The 13,705-nt window shown below is 39.7% G+C and overlaps 1 protein-coding gene across 1 annotated transcript; it reads left to right on the plus strand.

Annotated features, from left to right (window-relative positions):
• The first annotated feature begins 5,023 nt into the window (after positions 1-5,023).
• On the plus strand, positions 5,024-6,007 carry or6at1 (odorant receptor, family 6, subfamily AT, member 1). The gene has a single exon (XM_016278740.1). It carries the CDS (start codon positions 5,057-5,059, stop codon positions 6,005-6,007), a length of 951 nt encoding a protein of 316 aa, XP_016134226.1. The 5' UTR covers positions 5,024-5,056.
• Positions 6,008-13,705: the final 7,698 nt, after the last annotated feature.

Here is a 13,705-nt window from a genome sequence, read left to right on the forward strand (position 1 = left end):
CCTCCTGGGGTCGACGGTGGCGCCGGCGCCACCAGGGCATGTTTTACTGATAAGAGCAAAAAGTTCAACTTTAAATGCTCGTTCATTTTTGTTTGTACACATAAGAGTAATACACCATTCGAATCTGTAAAGGGTCTATTTTTATTTGTGTACACTCACAATATCAACAAAACATTGTGCTTTTGCAAAATAAAGAAAATAAACAGGGTGTGCTTTTAGCCGTCTGATTCTCCGCGCATATCTGTTTGAAATGCGTCACTAAAATGAACTGAAACTCAGCGAATATTTGACACACACACATGAGAGACATATCTATAAAAAGCTTAACATGTCTACTTTTAAACGAAGTAAGTCATGACGAAAACAAATATGATGTGACAAAGTAATCAGTATGAAACCAACGCGATGTCAAGTCTTGGCCGTCGCCTTCATTATTGCTAATGTGACCACGCCCACGCGCCGATCGCGCTTTTGCTATTACAATCGTCCACGTGAAACACGCGCATGTAAACGCCCACATCTTCCTCCTCTCTCTAGAGCGTCTGGATTTTACAGTCATTACTTCATCGTTCCGAAGAAGGATGGGGGGGTTGCGTCCGATTTTAGATCTCCGTCTTCTGAACCGCGCTATCAAACGGCTTCGGGTTCAAGATGCTCACTATCAAGCAGATAGTATTTCAAATCCAGTCCGAGGACTGGCTTGTTACGATAGATCTCAAAGACGCTTATTTCCATGTTTCCATCCTTCCTCAACTCTGGAAGTTCCTGAGGTTTGCTTTCGGGGGCAAAGCATACCAAAATCGAGTTCTTCCCTTTGGCCTGTCACTCTCACCCCGCACTTTCACGAAGTGTGTGGATGCAGCTCTGGCTGCTTTGCGACTCCAAGGCATCCGCATAGTCAATTACATCGACGATTGGTTGAAACTAGCTCGATCGGAGCAGTTGGCGGCTCGACATCGAGATGTCGTTCTCGCCCATATGAGAGAGCTGGGGTTAAGACTAAATGCCAAGAAGAGTGTACTTTCTCCACTACAGAGTACCACTTATTTAGACGTGGTGTGGGATTCTACCACGATGCAGGCACGTTTGTCTCCTGGTCGTATCGAGTCAATCCTCACGACAGTCAGGAGAGTAAGAGAAGGCCAGTCACTCACTGTCAAACAGTTTCAGAGGCTGTTGGGTTTGATGGCAGCGGCGTCCAACGGTATACCTTTTGGCCTGCTGTACATGAGACCCTTGCAGTGGTGGCTCAGGACCAAGGGATTTTCCCCGCTTCGCATGATCAAGGTCACGCGGCGATGCTTACGTGCCTTGGACATGTGGAAGAAACATTGGTTCCTAGTTCTAAGGCCCAATGTTAGGGCTCCTTGTCGTCGTGTAACGCTAACGACAGATGCCTCTCTCACTATCCTTCTGTGGGCTCAGGGGAAGTTCCTCTCGCTAAGAGCAGTTTACATCCCTGGGTATCTCAATCAGGGAGCAGACATCCTGTCGAGACAGGGGCTGAGGCCCGGGGGATGGAGACTCCACCCTGAGGTCTGTTGCTAGTAGCCCCGTTCTGGCCGGCCCGAGTATGGTTCTCGGACCTGGTGTCCCTCCTCGACGGCTCTCCGCTGGAGATCCCGATCAGGAGGGACCTCCTCTCTCAGGCGGGGGGCACCTTTCTTCACCCCCGCCCAGAGTTATGGAAGTTGTGGACATGGCCCCTGAGGGGGCACAGCTCCTAGCATCTGGTCTCGCAACTGAGGTTGTTGAGACTATACTCCAGTCCAGAGCTCCCACCACTAGGAAGTAGTACACCTTAAAGTGGAAGCTTTTCACTTCATGGTGCGGTCAGCGACTGCAAGACCCAGTCAACTGCCCAATTGGTACAGTTCTGGAGTTTCTGCAGGAGCGATTCTCACGCTCAAGACTATCTTTCTCCCCGCTACTTCCTCACTTAAAAGGATCGGGGATCTGCAGGCACTTTCTGTTTCGTGCCTGGAATTTGCTCCAGGCATGGTTAGGGCATTCCTTTACCCGAGGGTCGGGTATGTCCCTAAGGTGCCCACTTCTTCGCCAGGGCCCATTGTACTTATCAGCTGTTTGTTTGCTTTGGTCCGCCAAGGAAAGGATCTCCGGCGGCCAAGCAGACTATGAGTAGGAGGACATTTGTGCTGTGGCGAGCTGGTCCTCTCCGCAAACTTTTGTCCGCTTCTATAACCTAGACCTGGCATCTACCCCAGGTTCCCAAGTTCTCTCTTCGTGATGTGCTCATCTGATACACACACAGGCAGGGACTTGGTAGTATGGCGCAGTGGGTATTCTCGTTCCCAAAGCGAATCTCGACGCAGCTCGAGTTCCTGAAGGGGAACGTCTCTAGGTTATGTATGTAACCATGGTTCCCCGAGGGAACGAGATGCTGCGTCTCTTTGCCATACTCCCTGCATCCCTCCAGGCGCTACTTCATCGAAGCTAACTTGCTTTCTGCTGGATGTGCTTTTATACTTCCTGGCGCTCACGTCACCCTGCTCGTGACGTCTCGCTGCTCCATTGGACTGATTTTACACGTGCTTCAGAACACGGTCATGCAGGGGCATTCCCAAAGCGAATCTCGACGCAGCGTCTCGTTCCCTCTGGGAACCATGGTTACATACGTAACCTAGAGATGTTTCTGGCCTTGCAGTTTTGACTTGATTGCAGTGCCACATTTCTTGCTGATGCAGGAGAAGCTTTGTTTCCAGTAATCAAGAGTGCTCATGCGTGTCATGGCAGGACAGTTTGGAGCAAGGTCAGATAGAGGATCCTTCTCAAACAGGCAGTCAAACTGACAGGCGTATTTACAATAATCCGCTCAAAAGGCCAAATCTGGGGTGAAGTATAAATCACTGCTCACATCTATTGTTCAAAAGCTTTTTTTTCAGGTTCAGCAGTATGCCATTCTCCAAATGCTGTGGTAGCAGTGCCATCAAATTAACTTTAAATTGCAGTGGATAAATTTAAATTGTATTATTCAACTGCAAGAAATTAATTACAACTAATTATCTCATGATGTTTAATCATGCTAATTAAAATGGCTTTTAATCAGAATGATCCTAAGTTTGAAATCATGTGTGAAGTACTTTATAACAACCTATTTGTGCCTCAGATTTTTCCAAAGCCTGCATACATTCATTTAGTGCAGGGGTGGCCAACCCTGCTCCTGGCGATCGACTGTCCTGCAAAGTTCAGCTCCAACCCTAATCAAACACACCTGAAGCAACTAATTAAGGTCTTCAGGATCACTTAAAAATTAAAGGCAGGTGTATTTGATTAGAGTTGGAGCTAAACTTTGCAGGACAGTCGATCGCCAGGAGCAGGGTTAGGCACCCCTGATTTAGTGTATTGAATATATTGAATGTTTCCATCTTGTTAATGTAGTATTTCCAGTTAAGTTACTTTCCTTCAACACTAGATGGCGCTAGAGTCATAGTAAATATCCTACTTGTCATTATCATTTACATCTGTCACACTAGAAATAAAAGGACTAGATCAAGATGTAATTTGGGCCTGAAATTGAAAATCCTAATTCAATATCTTATGCAAAATATTATTTGCTTACATGTAGGCTAATCTGCATTTATATGTAAATATACTGTGACAATTTAATTCATTTAAAAATATGAAAAGATTGCTTAGCTTTTAAAAATGCTATTTAATTTTTTATTTGATTATTATTTTATTTTTCAGGGTTTACATGCAACCTTAATACACAACAATAAATAATATTAAAGCATGTAAAAGCAAAAATGGAAAGATTTACAAAAGGTTTTCAAAACATGGGTTTCCACCATATATTTGTATATATGAAATATATGGTGGAAACCCATATTTTGAAAACCTTTGTGTTCTTTGCTGAAGTCCACAATGTGCTATATTTGCAACTATGATACTGCAAGTGCATTTTGTATATTTTATATTACAGACTGTAATATATTTTATGCAATTATATTTTTTGTATATTACAGTCTGTAATATATTTGTATATTACAGATACACGTGTGTGTGTGTGTGTGTGTGTGTGTGTATGTGTGTATATATATATATATATATATATATATATATAGCTAACATATATAGATATATACAACTATATAACAATATGTATAAGATACATACAACTAACAAATATATATATATATATATATAAGGCTACCATATATATATATATATTTGTTAGTTGTATGTATCTTATACAAATTGTTATATAGTTGTATATATCTATATATGTTAGCTATATATATATATATTTGCTAGTTCTATACATCTGTTAGTTGCTACTCTTAATGATGCACCATGAGAGATGTTGCCATAGATATAGAATGCACAACATCAGCATTGAAAGTGGCTAATTAAAATGTAAAAAAAAAAACACCATTCGTTTTTTCTTCTTGAAAGTTACTGCATTTAAAGCCCCTTCTGTGTTTAATGTTTGCCACATAGGAAGACACCAGAGTGACAACACTGACTTGCTGCCTCTGACTGAACCAAACTGCAGAATTTAATTGTTTTATGAATGATAATTATGTATATTACTGACTCTTCATATTCACTTCATATTCTATTGTAAGGTTAGTTGAATTTCTCTACATACCCAGAAACTGTCAGACATTTTAAATATTAAAAAAAATTTTTTAATGCAGTGAAGAATCTGAACTTCTGCCACATCTAAAGCATAATATATATATATATATATATATATATATATATTAGCTATTTATCACATAATAATATGGAATGTACACTTCAATATAAAGGCTCTTTATTGGCATTGATACTTCTATGAAGAACCTGTATCCAAATAATCTTTCAAATACATTACTTTTTTTTTATGGAAGAAGGTTCTTTAAATTAAAATGACCTTCACACTAAGACTCACACAGACCATGGTAAATCACCACCAATGTGCAGCATTATTGCACATTTTGGGATAAATCTTGAGGAATAAACTGCTTTTTTGTTTGTTTTTGTTTTACTGTTTTATCTCACATACATTTTCTTGACCAGGTCAGGATCTGCATGCTTTCATATCAGCACAATGAACACCAGCAGGCCTGTGGAATATTTCATCCTCGACGGAGTGAAGGACAGATACATGCTTCCCATCTTCTTCATGGCCTATGTTTTTGTTCTGAGTGGAAACAGCATGATCATATACCTTGTTAGAACTGACCCCAAGCTCAACAGTCCTATGTATTTTTTCCTTCATAATTTGTCCTTTTCTGATATTGTGTACACTTCAGTGTCAATTCCCAAAATGATGTCAGTGTTCCTGACTGATGAAAAAACCATTTCTAAGACCGGATGCTTTTTACAGATGTACTTTTTTCTCTCAACTGGAACGACAGGGCGTGCTTTGTTGACCGTAATGGCTTTTGACCGGTACGTTGCAATCTGTAATCCCCTGCGGTACACGACTATCATGACCAGACAACGCTGTATTCTGTTGATATTTGCTTCTTGGGGTTTTGGGGCCTTTTTAGTGCTGCCTATAACTATTTGGGCTACTCAGCTGCCTTTTTGCGGTCCTAATATTGTTAGGCACATGCTCTGCGATCACTCCTCTGTATTGACCCTTGCCTGTATTGACACCAGCAGGAATAGCATTTTTTCCCTAACGCTTGCCCTCATTGCAATCCTCAGTACGTTCCTTCTCATCTTAATTTCATATATCTGTATTGGCAAAGCTATGAGAAAAATGAGCAAGGCACAGCAGCTCAAAGTTGCGGCCACTTGTGGGTCCCACCTGATAGTGGCGTGTAGCTCGTATATTTCAGCCTCCTTTGTGTATATCTCATATCGGGTAGCTAGATTTGACCCAGATGTTCGTACAGTCATTGCTGTACTGTACTCTGTGCTGACACCTCTGCTGAATCCCATCATTTACAGCTTGAGGAATAAAGAACTGCAAGATGCAATGAAGAGAGCATTTTGTAGATGCACTATTGCTTCGAAAATCAACAGTAAAACAGTTCCTTCTGTTGCTTAGAATCAGCAGAAATCTGTTAAATGTAAAAGGCATTCAATTTATTCCATTAAAAAGTATGAACACGGTTCAAATATGGCTAGCTGTGGAATAAACTAGATTAAATTAGTTACAATGTACGAGATTGAAGATTTAATAATAATGAATATATAACCTGGTTTTTGTGTATTTAAGACACATGAAGTGTAGTACTATTACAGAAATCTTATTTTTGGTTTATTTATGGCTGTCAAATATACATCAAATTAAGTTTATGAGTTTATTTACATTAAAACTGTGCAATCCAAATGGATGGAACTTTTATATGCAATTAAAATACATACACCTTAAATTTAGGCCTAAATATTTTGTTATATTAAATTAAAAAGTAAAAATAAAAATAATTTAATTGATTCTAATTGGGCATATACAGTACAATGTTTTTTTTTTTTTACTTCTGAAAACAAAGCATGCCAAACATGGCACAAAATATTTCTCCCACACATTGTATTTTCAGTAGTGCAAGAAATCAACATACCTATTATTTCTAATGACTTTATAGTTTTTTTTTCATGTAGTATATTTTTATCTATTTATATTCCAGAAAAATTGTCAAAGTGATTTCAGATTATAATATCTAATATATGTTTTAAGATTGTTAAAAAATATATACTTAATTTGCTATTTGCTGCAATAATAACACAAAAACATGATGTGGAAATATTACATTTAAAATCACACTTTTATTTGAATGGATATTTGAATAGTACTGAGATGGTTTTTACTGTGGACAGTGACATGAGGAACAGAATACTGAAGAATATGATAAAAAATAAAACATGAATGTCCCAGAATCTAGAGAGTTGCATCACTCTCATTGCCAATTTGCCAAATTGCATCAAATTGCCAAACACACACCAGCCACATTAAATCACCAGTACAAAATAATTAAACAAACTCAAAGCATTCTAAGCGCTTGTTCAGTCTATATCCAGTCAAGAACTGTATTAGTTGGTTGATAGTTGAACAACAAACAACACTGTAGTTGGAACAACAAATGTATACACTGGATGATGTGCCTGGATTGTCATGGTACATTTAGGTTATCAATATACAATGCCTTTTTGATCATCTCAAAGTAAATTCTAATAAACTGTTATACTTATTATTTTTAATATTTCTATTGTATGTAAAACAGTTTTTTTTCATGCTTCTAACCTGTGAATATAATATGATTGTATGAACATATGGCATTCAGAATATTCCTGTCCAACAGTTTGTTCAAATAAATACATTTATGTAAATGCTACATATGACGTTTCAATTTTAATAAATGATATTAATGAGAGAGTGCAAAAAAATCCATCCAATCTTTACTCAAACACACTTAATCCCATAATGATGATTTATATCATGCGTGTTACTAGGCCCTTTTTAGGGGGGCCTTTTTGTGGGCCTAATATTCTTAGGCACATATTTTATGATCACTCCTCTGTAGTGAGCCTTGTCTGTATGGACACCGTGAGGAATGGCATTTTGTACCTGACAAGTGCCCTCATTATCTCTTGTGTATATGTATTTATGAAGTTTATCTGCAAAAACAGATAACTCCGGTTTTATTCATTTTCATAAATCATGTTTTTTATTATCATCATGTTTTTATTGATTTATTGTATTAGCTGTATTTGTTTAGTTATTATTATTTAATCAAAGTGCAGTTTGATTGAAATTAATTGGAATGCAGGATAAAAAAACATGATTTTTGAACCGTATTAAAAACGGAGTTATCTGTTTTTTCAAAGGATCTCTTCATATGTATATCTCATATCATGTCAAAATTCGCAACTGAAGAGAATTACACTAGGTTTACTGACAAGATGGAACGTTCTGAGTTCCTTATCTGTTGGTCACTACGAGTTATGTCATGACGACATATGGGATTTTACCTGGAAGCCCCAATCATCTCTGACTTTAAGGGAAAACGCCAATTAAATTTGGCTAGTGGATTTTGCAGACCTGAGCCACTCCCCATGTATACAGGTATAAATAGGCAACAGGTGCATCCACTCTTCAGATTTTTGCTTCGGAGCCGAGTGGATGAACATGTTGATCTCTGCAAAGCCATTCATCATCTGTCTGGGAGCTGTTCTGGTTGGCTTGATGGTGCGAACAGCGGTGTCCCTGTCTGCAGCGATTCCCCTGGGCACTTCAACTAAAAGAGTAGAGGATCAGATGTCGATTACAGCATCGGTGGATGGGTTTTCGTCCTCCGAGGATGAAGATTCGGTGGGGCTGCCCCCCTTGGGTGTTGTGGCCGCCACTGAATCGGACTCGGAGTTGACGGCCATGATTGCCTGGGCAGCTGTGAGCATCGGGCTGGAGGTCAATAGACCGCCCAGTCCCGAGCCCTCACGGCTGGATGATTGGTTTCTCAGGGCGGGACATGGCTCACAACCTTTCTTCACAACAAAGCTTTCTTCCCGGAGGTGCATGAGGAGTTGACAAAGTCATGGACAGCCCCTTTTACGGCCAGAAGCTGCTCATGTCCCTCCTCCGTCCTCACTACCCTCGATGGCGGGGCAGCCAGGGAGTACGTCGACATTCCCCAGGTGGAGAGAGCGTTCACAATGCTGCCACTTGGAGGAATTGTCCTTGTCTCCCGTCCATAGCCTGTAAGCTGATGGCTGCTCTGGCCGCCGCTATCTCTGAGTTTGAGGGGTGGTGTATGCAGCCCAAATACACCATAAATCAATCCCCATAATGGGAAGCGCTACAGACAGGGGACTTAGTTCAGGAACAGGTGGGCTAGAGTGAGTGGGTTTGGGGATACCAGCTGCGACTGCTGACACCAGCGGTGGATCCTCCACGCTAGATACCAGTCGGGAGTACAGTCGAACTGACCTCGGACTTCTAGGTGCAGCAGACAGGAAGTAACCAGACTCTGGATGACCAGCTGTGATGTGACGTGACTCAGGATGATCAGCTGTGATGTGACGTGACTCAGGATGATCAGCTGTGATGTGACGTGACTCTGGATGACCAGCTGTGATGTGACGTGACTCTGGGTGATCTTATGAGGAGCAGCTGTGACTTGACTTGACTCCTGATGCTCAACCGTGACTTGACTTGACTCATGAAGATCAACTGTGATTTTACTTGCCTCATGACGATCAGTGATGATTTGACTTGACTCAGAATGACCAGCGATGACTTGACTCATGATGATCAACCATGACTTGACTTGACTCATAAAGATCAGCTGTGACTTGACTTGACTCATGACGATCAACCGTGACTTGACTCATGAAGATCAGCTGTGACTTGACTTGACTCATGATGATCAACTGTGACTTGACTTGACTCATGAAGATCAACCGTGATTTTACTGGCCTCATGACTGTAAGGATAAAAGAAACTCAAAATCTTTGATCTCCTGAGAAACAAACAATACACTGGCATCTTCAAGACACCCCACAGAGGGGTGGTGCAGGAAACGCCTCTCTCACATATGCATTGGTTCCTCCTCATCCCCTTCCTTCCCCTCACCCATCCTTCTCTTCACCCAGCTCACTCAGAATGGTCAAGAATATAATGTTCTATATGAATGCAAATAAGATTTACAGTCATGTTTGGTTTCATTTGAATAGTTTCAGGGCGATTGGTACAATGGTCTTAATCTTACAAAAGTAGACTAAAAGATAATCCAGATCCTAAGACTTGTAGCGTCTCGACCAATCTGACACACTAATTTTTATTTGATTTAACAAATCAATTATTCATTAGATTAACAAATCGTCACAGTCCCCTCACTCAATAAACTGGATGCCAGGATTTCTGCTGAACACCAGGCCCCCTTGGTCACCATGACAACTAATCATGATATCACTGGTTTTATGACCCCAAGGGGGTCTAGAAGAACCGCTGATTAATACTTTGAGTGTTAATTAAGTTGTACAAAGCTATCAGCTGTCGGGGTCTAGACAAAGGTGGTCTAGAAGAACCGCTGATTAATGTCGGAATATTACATGGGTAGCTGTAGGGGGCTAAACATTAGCCACAAACCTCTGAATAAGGATTAGAATGGCGAGTTTGTCAAAGTCATGAATAAAACAGAATGATCAAACACTCACCTAAATTTAATGAGTAACAAACAACTCTCTTAACCTTTTTCATTTTTGGAGTCAGATGAATAAAAGAGGTAAAATTCAAAGTAAAGAGTTAATTAGAATAATCAAATGTAAGAATAATCAGAGACCGACAAACAACTAATTTGCCTTTCAACCTAAATTCGAGTTCATACTAAAATGGAGTCAGATTGAGTTAAACCTAAATTGAATAACTCTGCGCGCTGAAAAGACCGAACACGCAAGAAACCTTCATCCGCCACTGGATACCTTCCTTGGGCCATGTGTGCGGACCTTACACATGACGATCAGTGATGATTTGACTTGACTCAGAATGATCAGCGATGATTTGACTTTTTTGGTTTCAGTAACCGCAGTTAGTGTTGAAGCAGCCATGTCAGGGAGACGCTGTGTGTTTCTAGGTGAACGCAAAAGCACTTTATTTGGCCTGGGTCACTGCACTGGGTCAGCTGGCCAATCAGAGCAGACTGCGCTTGTCGAAAGGAGGGACTTTGTAGAAAACGAAGCGTTTGAGAGAGGCGGGGCATAGAGGACCTACAATAATGTACAGTATTTGAAAAATAATGTGTTTTTTTAACATTAAAGCATGTCAACATATTCTGTTACACCAAATACACAAAATAATGATCTTTAAAATAGCATCATATGACCCCTTTAATCAACAAAGTGTTGACTAATTAACTATTAAAATATACTTAGAAATAGAAAATATACTTCACCATTACACAGAGAGTGAATGAACAAGGTTTTGCTTGGACACCTCTTCTGATTTTTGTAAAATCACTGATGCATGGAATGGTGCGTCTTTATTTTGACATAACAGGGATGCTTTTACGCCCTTACTAACTTACTAATAATTATGTAATATGTTCTTTAATTGGAGAAAACTGCTGGCCTGTATCAGTTGTATTATCATCACCTGATTCAGAAGTGTTGGGTGAAGGAGGAGGGTATATTCGGCCTACCTGAAGTGGGCGAGGACGAGGATAGATTCACAAAGCTGTAATATCTTATGACAAACAGTATCAGGGATTAAAGTTTTCCGTCACTACGACGGATTTCTGTCAGTTCATAAGGACAGTCACATGCTTCATTCCTGAATGATTCAGCTGTTCGAATGAATCAAATGAATAAATGATTCAGTGATAAAATCAGTGACTTGCCGCCACCTGCTGGCGGATTTAGTTAAATTTTTAGCATATAATTTCTGTTATTTAAATCATTTAATATTTCTGTGTTCAAAATGTTATGTTTAAAACATTAATCTCCACATTAATTTATGAATTTAATTGCACTCATGCCACCTCTGAGCCTCATTAAACACAGTGTTGGGGAGTAACTAGTTACATGTAACGGCGTTACGTAATTTAATTACAAAATAAATGTAATTAATCAGTTACAGTTACTAAGAAAAAATGTGTAATTAAATTACAGTTACTTATGAAAATGTTAACTATTACAAAGGGGATTACATTTGAATATTTGAGTCATTCCACGAAACCGGTACGATTTGGGCTTTCACATTTTTTGATTTTTTACCCAAAAGTATTACTTTTCTGAACACCCCACAACATTAATGACATATTTAACTTCCAGAAAAACATATTTTCCCACCTCAGGCATCAAATCCCTATTATTATTGGTCATTATTTTAAGATATGGGTACTATTAGTCTTCAACCCCGTTATGGACACTATGGGAGCTCTCTAAATAGGTTTATAAAATGTATTTGTAATGAAATCAACATTTTCCTATAGTCAGATGTCCCTCACACTAATTCAGTATTTGTAAATATAAAAGTTACATAAAATTGCACACTTTTGCTATACTAAAGCCTGAAATGGGCACTTTTTGTGACTGCAACCTCATCATTTTTGATCAAAGAAGTGGCTTAACTTCAGAATTTGAACTAAAATAAGTATTCTTGATTACTCTGAACATTTCAGACTGAGTTCAACAAACATTAAATTGTTTTTTCATAAACTTCAAAAAAATTATTAATAAAAATGTAGGTGTGACGGGGTTGAGACTAGGGTAACGGAGTTAAAGATGGTAACGGGGTTGAAGAGACAAATACATCTTAACAAATAAATAGTTTTTTACTCATTCACTGCAAGATTTTCTATAAACACTGTATTTCATTATGTTACCAAGAAAAACAACATACAGTGGGTACGGAAAGTATTCAGACCCCCTTAAATTTTTCACTCGTTGTTATATTGCAGCCATTTGCTAAAATCATTTAAGTTAATTTTTTTTCCTCATTAATGTACACACAGCACCCCATATTGACAGAAAAACACAGAATTGTTGACATTTTTGCAGATTTATTAAAAAAGAAAAACTGAAATATCACATGGTCCTAAGTATTCAGACCCTTTGCTCAGTATTTAGTAGAAGCACCCTTTTGATCGAATACAGCCATGAGTCTTTTTGGGAAAGAGGCAACAAGTTTTTCACACCTGGATTTAGGGATCCTCTGCCATTCCTCCTTGCAGAGCCTCTCCAGTTCTGTCAGGTTGGATAGTAAACGTTGGTGGACAGCCATTTTTAGGTCTCTCCAGAGATGCTCAATTGGGTTTAAGTCAGGGCTCTGGCTGGGCCATTCAAGAACAGTCACAGAGTTGTTGTGAAGCCACTCCTTCATTATTTTAGCTGTGTGCTTAGGGTCATTGTCTTGTTGGAAGATAAACCTTCGGCCCAGTCTGAGGTCCTGAGCACTCGAGAAGGTTTTCGTCCAGGATATCAGCCACTCCTTTGTTATCTTGGCTGTGTGTTTAGAGTCATTGTCCTGTTGGAAGGTAAACCTTCTGCCCAGTCTGAAGTTTTGAATGCTCTGGACAGGGCTTTCATTAAGGCTATCTCTATATTTTGCTGTGTTGAGCTTTCCTTCTACTCTGAGGAGTCCGTCAGTCCCTGCCGCTGAACACACAGCCCCACAGCATGAGGCTGCTACCAGCACACTTTACGGTTGGGATGTTAAAAGCCCTTCCCCATCGATTGCTCAGTTTGGCCAGAAGGCCATCAGCTCTAGGAAGAGTCCTGGGCTGCATTTCCCAAAAGCATCATAAACTTAGGTACATCGTAGACCCATTGCTTTACAATGCTTTTGGGAAACGCAGCCCTGGTTGTTTCAAACTTCTTCCACTAAGAGTAACGTAGACTACATGCTTCTGCAAACCTTTAATGCAGCAGAAATGTTTCTGTATCCTTCCCGAGAACTGTGCCTTGATACAATCTTGTCTCGGAGATCTACAGGTAATTCTTTGGACTTTATGGCTTGGCTTGGCTTGGTTTGTGTTCTGACATGCACCGTTAACTGTGGGACCTTATATAGACAGTTGTGTGGCGTTCCAAATCATGTCCAATCAACTGAATTTACCACAGGTGGACTCCAATCAAGTTGTAGAAACATCTCAAGGATGATCAGTGGAAACAGGATGCACCTGAGCTCAATTTTGAGTGTCATGGCAAAAGCTGTGAATACTTATGTACATGTGATTTTTTTTTTCATTTTTAATGTCTTTGCAAAGATTTCAAACAAAATTCTTTCACCTTGTCATTATGGGGTATGTTT

Source organism: Sinocyclocheilus grahami, unplaced genomic scaffold (assembly GCF_001515645.1).
Source record: "Sinocyclocheilus grahami isolate Dianchi unplaced genomic scaffold, SAMN03320097.WGS_v1.1 scaffold124.1, whole genome shotgun sequence".
Classification (NCBI taxonomy): domain Eukaryota; kingdom Metazoa; phylum Chordata; class Actinopteri; order Cypriniformes; family Cyprinidae; genus Sinocyclocheilus; species Sinocyclocheilus grahami.